The sequence below is a fragment of the Solea senegalensis genome, linkage group LG10 (genome assembly GCF_019176455.1).
Source record: "Solea senegalensis isolate Sse05_10M linkage group LG10, IFAPA_SoseM_1, whole genome shotgun sequence".
Taxonomy (NCBI): Eukaryota; Metazoa; Chordata; class Actinopteri; order Pleuronectiformes; family Soleidae; genus Solea; species Solea senegalensis.
Window position 1 is genome coordinate 23031601 of NC_058030.1, and position 18325 is coordinate 23049925.

Here is an 18325-nt window from a genome sequence, read left to right on the forward strand (position 1 = left end):
TCACTGTGGGTCTGTGTCACCAGCAATAAGCTGCGCCAAGGTCACGAGACTTAAGACATTCATTGTAATGCTTTCAGCTCAGTGAGAACGGATTCGACACGAGATACCAACCGAACCAGGAAGTCAGGATTGACTGACTGTTTATATGAGAGGTGTCAAATTCATTTTAGTTCCAGACCAGTAAAATAACAGCATTATTATCTATAGACAACAAGAACTCCAAATGTTTCCCTTTGTTTTATCTTTTTACAAAACGGATTATGAACAGCCTGAAATTTCTTAAGAAAATTAAGTGCAATTTTAACAATACTATACTGTGCCCAAGTACACTGAAGAATATAGAAAATGTATATAAATATCATCTCCATCCTTGATGAGGCCGACAGAGAACTTCTGCAGGTGACATTGACATGACCTGAACATGCAGTCTAAAGGAATGGAGCCAGGAACATAATTGCTACTTATATAATTTTATATTGGATTTTGTATAATTTAGGTAGATACTGTATTTTATGTCTATTTTTTTTAAATCTTTGACATTTAACTGAGTATTTAATGTATGTAATGTATGTATGTTTGCCTGAAGTTGTATTCCATGCCCTGCTGCCTGTCTTGGCCAGGTCTTTGCAGAAGAGATTTTTTAATCTCAATGAGTTTTATTAAATAAATTAAAAAAAAATGGAAAAAGACAAACCTTCTTGAACCAATTCATTTACATAAATCATGACAAGAGCAAAGTTGTGCATAATATAATGTTTCTGACAGTTTTTACCGTACTTAGATTTTTGAATAGATAAACTAGACATTTGCAAGATTTCCATGTGTGATAAATGAACTGCAGCTTCATTTTATGGATGCAGTTTCCTAAATCTTGAGGAAACAGTGCAGGCCACTACTGTAACAAGTGGCCTGCACTGTTGCCTCACAGTAAGAAGGTTCAGAACCCGGTTTGACTGAGGGTCTTTCTGTGTGGAGACTGAGTTAAGATGCTGGATGTACTTGAGGACCCCCAAAAAAAAATCTACCTTGAACCTTTGATAATCACTGTCTTCGACAACAATAACATACTGAATACAACTCATAACACGTGATGCGTCTGTTAATTGTTGTCAATTCAAAATGTACGAGAGAGAAATGAGAGCGAGGTGAACATGAGAAGAGAATGATTAGAGAACGTGATGGAGGAACAATCTCTAGAGATTTGGTTTTGGCAAATCTGCTAAGTATTCATTGATCTGATGAACTGAGCGGAGGCAGGTGTGAATAAGCACAGAACATGGAAATACTCACACTCATGCTATGCTTTCTCAGCCGTGAATTGAGAGTTCCACTGAAACGCTTTGTTCTATGAAATATATGCCAAATCCAATCTTAACAATCCAGTGTGGCTGATGGCTGATTTCTTCCCTCCATCAGATAAAATATAACTGTTTAACAATAACAAATGATGCGCATGATAGATTAACTAAAAGAAACAGTTATTTGAACATTTATTAATCATTTGACTAGCGTAGCGATGGCATGAAAGACGACATGGAACATAACACAATAGACAACAGTGGAGGACATCCAGCAGCTTGTATTAATTGTATAATAAATATTTTTTAAAGCCCTCAATGGTATACAGAGGGCCCCTCTGTATCTTTCTGACCAGAGTCTTAAGGGCCTCTGACCAACTGCTGCTGGAGGTTCCTAAAGTCTAGAGGTGGCAGGGCCTTTGCTGCCCCCAGACTCAGAACAGTTTACCTCGACTTCCATGGGATATTTCCACCAATCACAAGGGAGTGATGTTTTTCTGTCGTCCAGTCAGCTGACTGTCCTGGGTGGAGCTGGTCTAGCTCCAGTAGGGGCTGGTTGTTTTGGTACTATTCCTTATGGAGACATAAAAAAACCAAAAACATGTACTGTACCAAACTGAACTGTTCCAAAGAAGAAAAAAATGATGCCAGCAAACAGCAGCCAGCCATTGTTTTCTTTTATTCTAATATCTTAGTTTGGAGTAGACATGTAGATGCACCAGCAATCAACTGCAATAAAAACAAAAACAAATGTCCTTCCAGTTTTGTTTGTTTTGAGACCATCCAGGCGTACGAGTCCACAGGAAGTATAGTCATGGATCGTGGATCAAATTACCTTCGGCCTTTGTAGTGCCCACTCTCCTCTAATAACTTAACATTTCACAGCATTTGTAGCATCCAGCCATTGTTGTCTGCTGTGTGCGTACATATCATTAATGACATATATATATATATATATCCATATATCTGTGGATGCCATTTATATAAAAATGCCAATAACTGGCCTGAGTAATCTTCTTTACAGATTCAGTTGTGTACTGTACCTCTAATTGAATTGAGCCACAGTGTAATCGAACTCATGGGGAAAACCCAGAGGAGTCTAATGAGTCTCTTCAGGGCCTTTTGGGATGTCTGACTTAAAATGAGCATTGGGGAGAATTACGGAGACGAGGCAAACAACCAGCAAATGGCCAACAATAACCAAAGACATGCTGTCCTTCAGTGTCTGCCGGCCTCCCCCTCTTTGCTCATCTCTTCTCCTTCTCTTGTCTTTCCTTCTACAGAAGTGAGATCGTGCTGCATCAGTTCTGCTGCCCCGCCCCTGAACATCCAGAGGCCGACACCACCTGCTCATCTGGGTAAGAGAGACTCAGCCGCCAATCACAGACCCCGTCATCTGTTCACGTCTCAATCTGCTCCTTCAGCCAATGAAAACTGTCTGTCTCTCTAGTGCGTGTTGTCATCTAACTGATGAGCTTTTAAATATGCTCATCAGTGTGTGTGTGTGTGTGTGTGTGTGCTCAGAATAGTGGCATAGTGTGAACTGTTTTATTTATAGAGCACAGAGTTACAGTAGGAGAGTTAAATTCACCATAGCAAACCTATAGCGCTTACAGCCTCAAGGGCAACTCACATGTACTGTATATAGCTACAGAGCAGTGTGTGTGTGTGTGTGTGTGTGTGTGAAGACAGTGTATGAACTGATGCTGCCACTATCAAAGTGCCCATGGCAACGCAGCAATGACGCAATGGCTGTTACTCCCATAGTAACCGGAGAATAGAAGTGTTGACTTTAAAGATCTATACTGGAGCCACTTCTGCCGTCTGTCTCAGCGTGGGCACGCTTGCCTGTGTGTTGTGTGTTTCCCGTCTTTTTCTATCGCTTTATGTGTGTGAGCTTGTTCTTTTGTTATTGTGTGTGTCTTGCGTGTGTCTGTGTGTGTGTAACCATTTGCCGCCCATTTACTCGCAATTCATTCCATGTAATTGATTAATTTATTGGGTAACACTTAATTTACTTTATATAGTCCATTGTTGACTCTCTCTATAGTAATCAACGGGTATTCAGTATCATGGCAACAGGTAAACAGTTGATAAGTGACATACAATGAAGTAACTGCCAGGAGTGTCTCTAACCCTAACCAGATACAAAAGTGCCTCTTGACTATAAATACTACTTTTATTTTTTAAGTGTTATTAACCATCATTTAACTAGTTCTCTGTAGATTGCGTCAGTTGAACCTACTTCCGATTAGTCGGTCGGTTGATATTATATCTATATCGTGACATGAGACAGGTGATTTTGGATGTCGTTATGCTTCCTGCTTTGTAGCGAAAACAAAATGCGCAAATCGCCACGATGGACGCCAAATTCAAAATGGCCGACTTCCTGTTGAGTTGAGGCCATGGTCCCAATTGACCTTTTTGTTCGTCTTGGGCTGTGACATGTCTGTGACAAGTTTTATGGAATTTGATGCAACTTAGTTTCGGCTTACTGGGTCTCACCTCAGGGGGCGCTACTGAGCCATTTTGAACCACTTTTTTTTAATGTGTTTCCTTTATTTTATTAAATATTTGTTCTGATTTGTTTGCCACTTTTCCTCCGTTTTCACCAGCGTTTAGTAAAATGCAGGAATTCTCATAAAATTCCAAAACACTGTCATGTGAATATCATACTTGGGGGCCGTTCACATGGAAACGGCTTTAGGTGAACACGTGTACTTTTTTGCCGGAGACAGCGTTTTAGGCCCTGGAACAATGGTTTTTGAATTCCACGTAAACAGAAAGTACTTCACGATACTTTAGGAAAAGGATGACGTCATATTCCCAGCTCTGTCATTCATTGTCTAGTGTTTGGAGGTTGTTTGACAGTTTTACCTTTAACTACCGTCAATGAAAAGTAAAATGTAAAGACTAGAACACGTCCTGTCTTTAGAGATTTCACACACGGGGGTGAAAAAAGTGTTGAATCATAAAATAAAGAGAGGAGAAAACAAAACCAGAGATCAGTGATTGTTCCACACACAGTCTGCTGTGCTGACTGTGTGTGTGTGTGTGTGTGTGATGAATCTCACTCATGCAGCAGAGTTGTGTGTTCTCCTAAAGGTTTGTGTTTATGACAGAAAGTCGCTGGATTTGTCGCTCGTCAAAGTCACCTTTCTTTTCTCTGACTCAGTTTCTGTTATTATATCGAATGTTTACAACGTTACAGCGCAACCTACAGTGCTGGCATATGCACTACAACGTTTTGAGTCTTTACGGGGGAATTTATAATACTTTATATTCCTATATACTATATATTTTTCTCCTCTCATCACCTCTCTGTCTTCATCACTATCTCATTCCTCCATATATCACATCCCTCCCTCTGTTTCCTCTGACCTGATGACGTATAGCTCCTCCTACTCCCACATACTATAATATAGTCCTAATTGGACGGACTACAGGCACAGCAGCAGTGGACGCTCAGCTGACATGATGACATGCAGTGTGTGTGTGTGTGTGTGTGTGACTGATGGCTGTACCACCATCACACATTGAATAAGATCAGCCTCTGGCCTTTTTTTCTTCCCACCCTCTATGTGTGTGTGTGTGTGTGTGTGTGTGTGTGTGTATGTGTGTGTGTGTGTGTGTCGCTACTGTAGGGCCTCCAGAGATGGAATTTGACAGATATTCATTCCTCTTTCATCGTGACATCACGCGATTGGAGCAGGAGTGAATTCTGAGTGTGTTTGCAACGTGAGCATGTGCATGGATAAGGGACGATACACAATATTATCATGCATTGTTACAAAAAGCACACACAATAAGGTGATATTAAGCCTTAGTGCTCACTTAAATACGGTAGTAGTGATAAAAAGACCATTTTTGTTCATAAAAAAGAGCAACAAACTTTAAACTTTGACATATTTCCAAATGTCACAAATTTAATTTTTTTATTTAAAAAAACATTTTTTTAGTACTCAGGTGTGTTTATATAGTTGGTGAAAATGAAATATTTTTCGTCAGATTATCGATAGGTTGTGCTAAAACAAGGATACTGCATACTGCACATTCTAATACAGCCTCTGTATTATACATTTTAACATCCAGCAGTAATGGGGGAAAAGCTGCCTAAATGCTCGGTGGTTTAGAGTTACACTAAATATTTCACATTGTTGACTTGAAAATGCTGTCAAACCTAGACTGTGAAGTCCCTCAAGGAGGAGCTTGCATCTTTCCAGTCATCCCAGGATCTAATCATTTATCCATCCATCCATCTTCTACCGCTTTATCCTCAACAATCACATTTATCATTCATGTATTTCACATTAAAACTCAAAAACTCAAACTCAAATGACCTGGGGGGAAAAAACAAGTGTTCAGTCAGTGTGGGCTTAAAATCATATCACAGAAAAAAACTCACGGCCCACAGATCGCAAGTTTGACAACTCTTTAAAATGTCCACTAAAAATAAACTTAACACTGAAGTAATTTTAAACCATTTTCAAACCAACATTACTAACATGTTTTAGTGACGTTCAGTAACATTTTATAACATTTTTAACACAACATTTTACATAAATAACCATTAAATGTGTAACCTAAGTTAAATGTCTGAATGCTTTTTTTAACACTGGTGAATAGAACGTGGAACATATCTTTGGGTACACTCAGCCTTGTCACATTAGTTCACCTGTTTTCTCAAGCAAACTTCAGAAAATATCAACAAATACAATCAAATGAAAGTCAGAAAACACAGAGAAATCAGAGTTTTAGTGTGTGGGTGTGAGAGTGTCTATTAGAGTAAGAGAGCGAGTGAGTGTATAGCACCCATATCATTAAAGAGGCTTTTGCTGTCCAGATGCATTAATACCTCAACTCCTGCTTTTAAATCCTCTAAAGTATTCTAATGTACTCTAATGTATTCTGTTGCAGCGCTGGGGCCCGGCAGTGTTTTAATAGAGTCTGTGATAGAGGCAGCCTCCAGCAGGCACACACCAACACTCTCACTGTGTCTTCCCGTCTCCTCTCTCTATCTCTATCTCGGCCTTTCCCCCTTGGTTTCCCTCTCTTCTGTTTTTTCTCTCTCCAGCTTGGTCTCATTTAAAGATATGACCGAGCTCCTCTGGCTCGGGACGGAGAATAGTTGCTTTCACAGCAATCACAGAAAACAAAGAGGAACTTTAGTGATGCACTCATTATTTAACCATGAGCAGGCTTTTTATCCCCCCCCTCCACAGTCCTGTTTAGTCCCCTTCGTGTAAAAATGATTAGAGTAAGCATTATCATGGTGGAGGAAAAACTGTACACAACACACACACACACACACACACACACACAGGTTTGCAATGCTTTCCTTTCATTTCAGAACTCCATTCATTTAAACAAAACATTACACTTAACCTTAACCATAACCAGTCCTGTCTATCTATTAACTGTCAACTATTTTGATAATTGATAATTGTGTTTTTTTAATAATTAAAACAAACCCTTAAATGTGAATATGTGTATGGTCTCTTTGCTCCAGGAAAGATATCGTTAAAACTGAATATTTGGTTTTATTGTGGTTTGTATAGAGATCACATCATTATTTTGAGGGTTGGGAAACATTGATCAACCTTTTTCAACATTTTCTGGACCAAACAACTAATTGTTTCATCAAGAAAATAATCAACAGCTTAATCAAGTATTACAATATTTCTTTTGGTCTTTTGGGTTTGGTCTCCGTGTGGACCACTGGTCCTCACAAGGACAGTGTTTATGCCATAAGGTCCCAAAGAGGTACCAAACACACACACACCATTATAAAAGCTCTTAGGCGTGGATCATACATCTACGCTTAGACCAGTTTGGCTGAATACAGGCTGAACGGTGCTGAATGTCAATGTTTTCTCTCCTTTTAAAGTGGTGAGATGAGAAGCTATAGAGAACGTGGCCACTTTATGTTTTTGGACGCTTACGTGTAAAATGGAAAACTCAATATATATACAATAAAAAGGATGGTTTCTGCTGTGTCATCATGGCAATAACTCTGATTCAGTGAGTCCCGCGCAGCTCTAACAGCATGTGCAGCAGATAGTGCTGTCATATATAAGAAGCAGTCTATGAAAAGAACATTGTTCCATCTGGGAATATAGGATTTGGGATTAGAAGTGCAGCCTCCTCCTCCTTTTCCAATTGAACCTGATGTTCAGAGTCAGGCCAGATGTACATGTATCATTTATTTAACTTGTCCTTGAGATTATTCTAACTCATAGAATTATTGACCTGTGCAGCTGAAATTGTTCATTCCTCTACTTTTCCTGCATGTCACTTTTGACTTTTATTGTCTTGCATGTTTGTGAGCGCTTATATAATATCACAGACTTATCATCCTCTTACACTATAATCCAGACACTAGAACATGAAAACCATTCATTTGTTTGTCTATGAATCAGACTCTGGAATCCATATTATGTCATTACCATACTTCTTTTTAAATGTATTTTTATATATAAAAAGCATTCAGAGTCAAAATTGACTTTGTAAAGCTGATACATTTCAAATCAAAGCAACGCCTTAACTACTCCTCCCTACATCCAACTGTGAGTATATATTTATTTCAAACACGTTCAACATTCACAATTATTTATTTATATATGTCTATATATATATATATATAGACATATATATATTATTTATTTGTTTTTTAACACTTTCACGTTTCCTTCTCGTCACATTTTTGAAAAGCAGTAGAAAGAAGCATAAACTTATACATGTTCCTACCCCAGTCCTATTACACACAACTCAATGTAACGGCTACTTTATCTCATCACTATTTCTGGCCTTAAACACAACAATTTCCATCACCGTCTGGGATTAAACTACTGTTTTTTTTACTCTGATTTGACTGTTTCATAATTTAACCCCAGAGATTAAAACACACATACTTTTTAAAGTTGTCCTGGCACAGTGTATTTTTAAATTTATCTTCCCTCTCAAATTATATCCCCCTTGTCTCTGAAAACTATTTCTTGATCAGTTATTTCTTGCTTTGAATATTATTTGCACTGGAGAGTTCATTTGTGTGCTCTCTATATCCTTATTGTTATTTATTAATCTGATGGCCCTTTTCTGTTTATTGGTTGAATATTCATTTGTACGTGTTTACCTTCACCTCTACACAGACCTCCATATTATTTATAATAATTTATCCCACCATCATGTGAAGGATAAAGTGGTAGACAGTGGATGGATGGATGGATTTTTATGGGTCATGGAAATATTAATGATACTGAGTGTGAGCCAACAGTGAATGAGTCCACTAAGCCTAACCTGGATCTTTATCCTAACCCTAACCTCAGTCCTTAACCTTCTCCCATCGAGTGTTGGCTCACACTCCGCTCTGCTCTGAGCATCTAAATGCGCTGGCATTTCCACAACCAAAGATAATCTATCTTTTCATCTGCTTGACCTTTCAGAAATAGACAAGTGAACAAACAGTGTCACATACTGTAGAGGGCAGAAACACTGAAGCCACATGTCGGTTGCAGAGTCTCAGTTCCAGTCTTGCAATCGTCGTCTCACCACATCCACACATCCCGCTCCAACCTGCTGCTTCCCTCATGAACCTCTTCACACTCTGCAGAGCTGATGAGCTGCCACTGTGATAATGGCAGATTTTTGAAGGTCAGAGGGGATGACTGATAGCTTTCTGTTTTATTTCCGTGACAGTGGACAGATGCTGAGCCTGGAGGATGGAACCTCCTCTGGCAGTGGACAGGAAGTGGAGGGACCCAAGAGGGAGGGACCCAGCGAGTATGAAATTACCCTGGAGAATAAGAATAAACAGGTAATGTCTTTTTTAAATTTTGTGTGCGTGTGTGTGGGCCCACACTCACCGTCATGGTGTGAGGGGGCAGATGTGGACTCCTCCACCTATCCTGTTGTCGAAGTGTGTGATGGATGATCACTTGACTTTGTGTCTTGTCTGACAAAAAAGAAATTCCTCTCGGATCCATTTCCGTCTCTACTGACATGACAAAGAGCACCAGTAACTCCACCGCCACAGCAAAATGAGCACAAAAGATGCTAGGTTGTCATGGTAACAGCTAATAACTGCTCCTGGCGACTGGAGATGTCTTCATTTCTCAGAGCAAACTGCTGAAGGGTCTGCTGTTGTCACAGCTTCTGCTGCTGCAGTGTGTGTGTGTGTGTGCACATGAGCGCGCGCGTGCGTGCGCGTGTGTGTGTGTGTGTGTGTGTGTCCGCACACTTTGTGTGAGTGTGTTTTTGCGCAGGCACTTGCATGGCTGTCCTCCTTTTTCATCCCTCTCTGTCTCATCTTCCCTTGACTCCCACTCCCACCCTCCTTCTTTTCTCCCTCTTGCTGAAAATGGGTTGGTAAAATTCAGAAGGATACTTAGACTTGAGTCTAAGTATGAGTAGATCTGCTAACAAACAATAGATACAGGGTTGTGCATTTATTTTTAGTAACACCTTTATCACAACCTTCTGTTCTTCGCCAGTATTGGCAGATACATACTGTATATGTGTGTATATATGCTATATGTCAAAAGGGGGCGGGACCTTCCTCCAATACTCTCAATCCTGTTTCACCCCTTCTCAAGTGCCCCAACCACTTGAGAAGGCGTAGCGTGTCACAATTCTTGTTGAGGTAGAGGGGTAGGTTCAATTGTATGAGCCTTTGAAAGTGACATTTTTCCCAGATGAACCATACCCGAGGAAAATGCTGTTGCCCTCATAAAGCAAACATTGGAAAGCATACTGTGTAGCTGCACTACAAAAATACAAAAATAGCTTGCTGTCATTTTGTGCACATCATAAATTCATCCACCAGTATTTCCAGGTGATGAAGATGTTTTCTGACATGTCTCTGCTTCTCCTGTGAAGTGTTTAAAGGCTAAACCCTGTTTTAACCCTGTTTTAACCCTGTTTTCTGAGGCTAACTCCTCCCAGAAAATCATTTGTTTTACAATGATTTTGTAAAACAAATATGAGGGTTGGGCTGAGAATGAGGACAGCATGTTGAATATCTGGCAAAAGCAAGTCATGTCGCATGCAGGTTGCAGGATCCAGATCCAGTTTTTGAGACTATTACTATCATACATATCATCACTATTATTATTATGCTATAATTAAAAGTTGATATCAGTGTAATTTTTATCAACACTCTCTGCTGCTACTTATATGAATTACATTGTATTGATATAAACATGTCATTATTGACTGTATAAACTTGATACAGTTGTCGTGTATCTGCTCCTGGTCTCTCTCTCTCTTCTGTCTCTACCTCATGTCCCTCTTGTCCTTTCTCTCCCCCCTTTCTGTCCCCCACTTCTCCTCTGTCACCCTTTTTCCTTTCACCCCAACCGGTCGAGGCAGATGACCGCACATCTCTGAGTCTGGTTCTGTCAGAGATTTCTTCCTGTTAAGAGGGAGTTTTTTCTCTCCACTGATGCCTAGTGTTTGCTCATTGTGTGAACTGTTGGGTTTCTGCTCTCTTTGATGTTGTATACGTACAGTGCCTTCAGATAATGTTTGTTATGATTTGGCGCTATACAAATAAAACTGAATTGAATTGAATTGAATGCCTGCTTTGTAACAGTTCCAAGTGATGGTATGAGTAAAAATGAGAAACAGGATTGGGTCATATGTAGTCTGAGATGATGTCAGTGGCCTTTCAAAAATCTCTTCTTCGTTAGCGTCAGCTTTGCCGTCTGGTAAAAATACCTGGAAGTTAGTGCTTACAATACCCCCAGGTATTATAAGCACAATACAGTAACAGTGCACCACATCTCTAGTTGCTGTTAAAGCTATTTCAAAATCTGCAAGCCACCTTAAGCTCACAGTTAACCATTGCTGAGGCTAATAAAAACAACAGTGAAGCTGGAGAAGGCCTGACGCTCTACCTCTGCAGCAATAAGATGTCAAGCTGACGTCTTTGTGTACGAGGCATATCAGGGCTTATACAACACACTCAGGATGCTGTAGCTTCCAGCGAATGCTTGAATTCTTTTTACTTTAAGTAGACCTGGGTGCAAAATGTCAGTATGATGTTTTCCTGTCGGTGGATGAACGCCGCACTTTGCAAAAGCACTCTTGCTGTATCGTCAGTACATTTCAGAGCCTTGTAAACAACTTTGATATTTAAACACACTTGTTTTTCCTCTGCAGATAGAAGAGTTGGAGCAGAAGTATGGAGGACATCTCATAGCAAGGCGGGCAGCCCGTCGTATCCAGACGGCCTTCCGTCAGTATCAGCTCAGCAAAAACTTCCAGAAGATCCGCAACTCGCTGTCTGAGAGCAAGCTGCCCCGGCGGATCTCCCTGCGCCATCCCAGCCCTTCAGACCGAAACCGGAATACAGCCCAGAGACACAGTTACAGTCTGCATCCAGGAGGGGGACAAATACCTCTGCGCTCCAAAACTCCACCTCCTCCTCCATGTCGTTCCACCTCTCTGCCACCGTCACCTGCATCTGCCCCAGCTGCTGCTCCATCTCCTACCCCATCCACAGCTCCGTCTCCAACCCCAGGATCCACACTCACACAGCTGGAGGACTGCTTCTCTGAACAAGTGAGTCTTCTCATTTGGTTCTGTGCCTCCTATTAACAGCAAGTCGTGGAGCCATGTCCATGATGGTTGGCATCCGTTTTGCATGCTTCTGTGTTTTTCAGTTCTCAGCGTTCAGAAACAGCTGCTCTGATGTTTACTCGTGTTCAGCCCCTTGCTCGGTCAGACAGTTCCTCCGTTTTCTCTGCTTCTTTTTCACCGGCTCTGCCATGATGATCGTCTAAGATAGCGCAATCGCTGCCTTGCCCTTATAGCTGGTACCTGGCTGAGGTGTGTGTGTGTGTAGTGCCATGAAGTACTTTGTGTGTCTTGCGAGACCCGAGACTTTGCGAGACCTCCAGATTTTGACGACCGCGGGTCTGTGGCCCCGATCTTGCAAGGCTGGAGTGGAGACAGCCCCCAGTCTCCCCACGACAAGACATTTAACCATCACAATGACTCTAAAGCTTTTAAATTATGGTAAAAACCATAATGGTTCTGCTTTAAAGGCAAAAATAAGCACCCTACTCAGCAGCCATAGCTCAACAAATGAAGTGGCTGCTGCCACCATCTGCGTGCCTGCTGCAGTTTGAGACTTTTCCACTCATTAATCATGCAGGAGTTGACAAGAAATCAGTGGTTTTGAAGTGTCTGAGTATTTTTGTCATCTTGTTTGCAGCTGCACTCTTTGGCCCAGTCGATCGATGAGGCCCTTCGCGGTTGGAGCTTATCAGAGGGTGGAGAGGGCAAGGGCCTGTTGATGGACCCGGGAGCTCTTCGTGCAGCTGCGGAGAGCACTTGTCTGCCTCGGAGTGCCAGCTCGCTGCTCATGGCCTTCAGGGATGTCACTGTCCACATTGACAGCAATAGCTCCTACACCATCTCCTCCGCCACAACGACAACTACAACCTCTCTGGGCAACACAGGGGGAGGAGGATCGGGCAGCAGAAAGACCTCTCTCAGTGGTGGAGGAGATGGCCAGTCTATGGAAGAACCTGAGTTTCCGGCCCCTCCTCCCAGTGAGGAGCTGGAAATGGTAGATCCAGGATCCAGGAGGGGCTCCACATTGCCAGCTCCAGGAGGAGGAGGGATGGAGGGGGAGACAGGTTCAGACAGACTGGGGTCCACCTCCACTTCTACCTCTGCTTCCACCTCCATCTCCACGTCCACCCAGTCCAACCAGCAGCCTGCTCAGATCTACACCCAGTACCAGCAGTACCACTACACTCATCCTCAGCAGATCCCAGGTGGGCCAAGCCCTGAAGCCCTGCAGGCCCTGGTTGTCTCTCTTCCCAGGGATCGATGCCAGGATCCAGCCTCGTGCCGCTCGCCAACCCTGTCCACAGACACACACCGAAAACGCCTCTATCGTATAGGACTCAACCTCTTCAATGTGTGAGTCTGCTTGTCTCACACACACCCAACCACTCATACATGGGGGGAGTCAGTGCCAGGGGCCCACTGACTCATAATCTTTCTTCTCGTCCTGTCTTCATTTCCTGGATAAATCCTACAACCACTGACCCAAAAATGAACTTATTTCTCAGTTGTGAGACACAGATTTTGTCCCAATTTGAAGGAGACACTCGACTGGTAGTCAGACAGTCTGAAATGTGTATCATATGAGAGGAACACACACACACACACACACACACACACAGCCCTCTGGCTCTGTGTTCAAAGTACATGTTTTACGGCAAAACACTCTCATCATTGTTGATTATTGTTGGGAGGACATCTTTTCAGTGCCATTTTGTAACAGCCATGAAAACAGATGTGAAAAGAGGGAGAGGGTGGGGGTGGGGCAGTGGCCAGGAGCAAAAGATAGGAAAGAGCAGAAAACACAGTCGAGGGATACAGAAGCAGTCAAGGAGGTCAGGAACAATTCTGGAGCCTCTCAGTGCCTATAAATAGATTCCACGCTTGGCCTGCACTTATTATTAGTTAATACAAATTAAATTAAATTAACTCACATGCATCAGTGACTATGGGTCTGATCCAGAGGTCCAGAGCTAACAGCTTTTGTGCATGGATGCACTCTTCCTTTCCTTCTTTTCTTTGTGCTGCTCTTTCCCCTTACACACACACACACACACACACACACACACACACACACACACAGTCTGGTTTCCATGACTTCAGAGGACATTAACCTTAACCCACACACACACTCTGTCTCTCTGGCCCAACAACTTTTCACTCGAATGCACAGAAACCATTGCACACTCCATGTTAGCTCTAACGTTCATTAATGTTTTTTGCTGTTGGCCATCTGTGGGCAGGAACCCAGAAAAAGGCATCCACTTCCTGATCACGCGTGGTTTCGTCCCAGATACAGCCATCGGTGTGGCTCACTTCCTGCTGCAGAGGAAGGGCCTGAGCCGACAGATGATCGGAGAGTTTTTGGGGAACAGCAAGTTGCAGTTCAACCGAGATGTCCTTGAGTGAGTCCCTGTTCTATATACTGTACATACGTATATATTGTTTGTTCCTCGTAGCAAGGCTCTACAATACATATTTCTTTCCATCTAATTCATGTGATGAATCACTTCTTTGAATTCTGAATCTCTTTGAATCTGTATTTATATAGTGCTCTGCTAGTCTTGATGACCTCGCTGAGCTGTGTTTTACCGTTCACCCATTCACTCAAGTGTGTTGCCAAGGGAGTTGAAAGACAACTCTCTCTCGCTCTCTTTCTCTCTGTGTAGGTGTTTTGAGATTGTAACTGATGGTGTTGTTAATAACACTTATAAATATAAAGAATCAACCAAGTGCATTAACCCTCCACAAAAGAGCACAAAAGAGAGAGAAAAAAACACTAAAGAAAGAAAATGAAAGTGCACCTTTAATAGATTCCGTCAGTTCATCAAATGCTGCTGAGCATGTGGATCTAATCAAGTCATTTATCTTCCTTCAACAATGACTCATATCTGAGAATTGCAGACTTAATTAGATCTCTGTTTGATCCTGCATATTTAAGGCCACAGCAGAAAAACAAGTGTAAGTGTTTCCTCGCCTGTAAAGACACACAGCTTTGTCTTTACAGTAGCCAATGGAAACACATGTACCAGATATAACAGCATGTTTAAAGCATGAGGATGTCCTGCACTCTGTTGTGGAGACATTTTCTTTCGTGTTGTTGTGACCTTCATATCTGGGAAGTTGTTCTTATTTTTTTTGCCTAAAAAGAAAAATAATCTTGAGCATCAGTAACAAGCTAAAACCATGAGTCAGTGTGTGCAAATTCTTAAAGTCGGCTTAACCAAATAAAGGAAGACTGGTTTTAAGTAAATTGTTCTTACATGACAGAATTGATTTGCTTGTGAAAGCAAATCAATCAACCCTAAAATGTTTTCCTGTTTTTCCTCGTTTTGAGGGACATGACAGTGTGTTTGTTATTTTCAGCTTGAGCCAAAAGGCACCTCATTCATTCATTCATGTCTTAATATAATACAATTCTTACACAGAGCAACTGAATCAGAATCAACTGAGGGATTTTCAAACATTGAAAACAGGATTGACTAATAGAAACACACAGACAAACATGCATCACTGTCCATGACAACAAGCGTCGACTCAATGCATCCAACCATTGTCAACAGAGATCCAGGATAAGGAGGCTTTTCTGCTGAGGTTGTTGCAGAAACTGTAGAAATAGGTCACTGTAGACACACACACACACACAGTACTATCACAGTATCTTGTGTGTGTGCATGCGTGTGTGCACTCGTCCTCGGCCTTTCATGTACCTCTCTCTCGTTCTCTCGCTTCCATGCTCTTTGTGTTTCATTATTTCAGCCTCTTATCCATCTTTCCTTCCCTCTCATGTCCCCCTGTCATCAGACCCTTTTTCCTCCATTGATATTTGCACAAAGTGTGTGTGTGTGTGTGTGCGTGCATGTGTGAGGAGGTGTTTGTGCAAACATGCTGTCACTTTGTGCATCTTCCAGGTCAGTGACTGAGTAATGGCAGTAAGACTGTAAAAGATTTTCCATCACTTTTCTTGTGCACAGTCAAACACACACTACTAACTAACTACTAACTACTACTGGACAAACCCTAACCTTAACCTAACGCCTTAAAATGTAATAATTTAAGTTTGACTTGATTTAATAATGAGTAATACCTGGAACACACACACACACACATTCTCATATTTCTATCCATTTTAAGACAGGCCTTATCCCTAACCTTAACCATAACTAGTTAATGCCGAACCCTAATCTTAATCTAACTACAATTAAAATCTTAGTTCGAAACTTAAACCAGGTCTTCATTAGGACCAGGTTTTGGTCTCCATAACGATAACTGTTTATGCCAGAAACGGTCCTGAAGAATAAACACACAGCCAACCTCGTACTTCTCTCTGATTCCTGTTTTCTTCTTCTCTCATCATCTATTCTCAGTTGTGTCGTGGATGAGATGGATTTCTCCGGTATGGAGCTTGATGAAGCCCTCAGAAAGTTCCAGGCTCATGTCCGTGTTCAGGGAGAAGCACAGAAAGTGGAGAGACTCATCGAAGCCTTCAGGTGAGTCTGTCATCTCTCGCTCACGTTACCAGGCCTCACTCACTCACTCACTGGCTCTGGCTTCATCTTTTAATGCAAATTCAAAACAACAATCACATGAACGAGCAAGGATGTGAGGAGGGCACTCTGAACTCTTTTAAATGAATAGACCTTTCGCCTGTGGGCATCTATGCAAAAGAGAAAAACAATGAGCCATAACCACACTCACATGTTGAGCCTCAGGGCAGCAGACATATCCACGATGACATTGTAACAGACCGACTGTGGTTCTGCTGCTCACTGTCGCAGGCGCTGATGAACCAAATCCGGTCTGTGTCATTAGCAAATGACACTGATTGCATGTAACCTTTTCCTAAACCCAGCAGCGTTTGATTATCAGCCAATCACAACAGAGATCTGAGGTGCAGGTAATCAACATCAGGACAAAAATAGATGCTCTGTTTGTGAACAGTGTCCATTTACATCCAGAATCGACGGAATATGTTTAAATGGTAAATGTAATGTTCTTCTCTCCTGTCTCTAAAACACTACGAGCACATTTCCTTTTTCCTACACTTGTTTTAGGACCACACAGTTGGTGTAGTGGTTAGCACTGTTGCGACCCGGTCAGAACTAGGGCTGCCACAAACGATTATTTTGATAGTCGACTAATTGGATCATACGTAAATTGAATACGTAACATACAATTTATCGCACCAGCATGCAGGTGCTCTTATATAACAATCATTAGCTTTCAGTTTGAAGTGTTTAAGGTATATATGCTAACTATTAAGATGAGTTCATTAAACCTTTAATGAAATATGCTTGTAGCAATGAGTAAGTAGTAAGTTAGCTCTCTGTTTACGCTAATGTTAGCAGCTAACTAGCCAGGTAGCTTACCGAGACGACGGTCCCTCTTCATCGTCGTTGTCAGCCACAACATGCTTCCTTTTCAGGTGCTCGTGCATCGCACTTGTGCTGCCGTGAAAGGCAAGTTCTGTCTTGCAGATATTGCATTGCACACTTTTTTCCTTTCGTTTTCTTAAAATGTTCCCACACTTTTGAGCTCCGTTGCCGCCGGGCAGCCATGATACCAGAGCCCGTCTGGTATAACTTCCGGTGACATCACGGCTGACCCAGATTACCACTACTGTGCATGTGCGTCAAGGACAGAAAGGCAGACGCGGCAGTTTTGAGAGAGAAAACACACGACATGTCGACTATTAAATTCGTTGTCGACGATTTTAAAAGTCGACATAATCGTGACCAGTCGACTAATCTTGGCAGCCCTCGTCAGAACAAGAGCCTTTCAGCATGTCGAGTGTGGCGGGTTCTCCAGGTTCTTCGGTTTCCTTTCACAGTCCAAAAATATGCAGAGGTTAATTGGACACTCTAAACTGACCGTAGGGGTGAGCGTGAGAGTCTGTGTGCGTTGGCCCTGTGATGGACTGGAAACAAGAGGAAAGAAACATGAGGTCTCACATAGAATAAGAACAGATTGACAGACTTTGAAGGAGGAGAGAAGAATAAATAAATATCAATACGGTATTATCTTTTAGCAGCGTTGTGGTCTCTCAACATCCAGTCAAAATGAGCAAGTCAAGTGATTCAGGTGTAGCAAATCCAAGTGAAAGATAAACTAGGGCGTGTTCACACACCAGCCTTGTTCAGTGTGATTAAATTGATCCCTGGTGCGTTTACTCTTTTAATGCGGTTCTTTTATGGGTCGGTGTCAATAGCTAAAGTGTTCTCATCTACATTCACAAGTGAGGAGAGGGGCAAGCTTATACATATATATATATATATATATAAAAAAATATATATATACATACATATATATACACATTTGGAAGTGAGACCGGCACATCCATCCTCCATGTCTTGCACATTTAGCTGAGCATCATCACCCTAAAGCACCACAAAACTGCTGTCTCACCTCTGTTTCTTGGTCGTGCTTCCAATTAACTTCCATCTCTCTGGTCA

The 18325-nt window shown here is 41.8% G+C and overlaps 1 protein-coding gene across 1 annotated transcript in view; it reads left to right on the forward strand.

Annotated features, from left to right (window-relative positions):
• LOC122775890 (IQ motif and SEC7 domain-containing protein 3-like) overlaps window positions 1–18325 on the forward strand; it is a 40513-nt gene that overhangs the window by 10421 nt on the left and 11767 nt on the right. Inside the window, exons 2-7 of the mRNA XM_044036099.1 lie at window positions 2582–2656; window positions 8994–9111; window positions 11457–11858; window positions 12514–13229; window positions 14117–14278; window positions 16241–16363. Of these exons, the coding sequence (XP_043892034.1) occupies window positions 2582–2656; window positions 8994–9111; window positions 11457–11858; window positions 12514–13229; window positions 14117–14278; window positions 16241–16363 (1596 nt within the window). The remainder of the gene's footprint in view (window positions 1–2581; window positions 2657–8993; window positions 9112–11456; window positions 11859–12513; window positions 13230–14116; window positions 14279–16240; window positions 16364–18325) is intronic.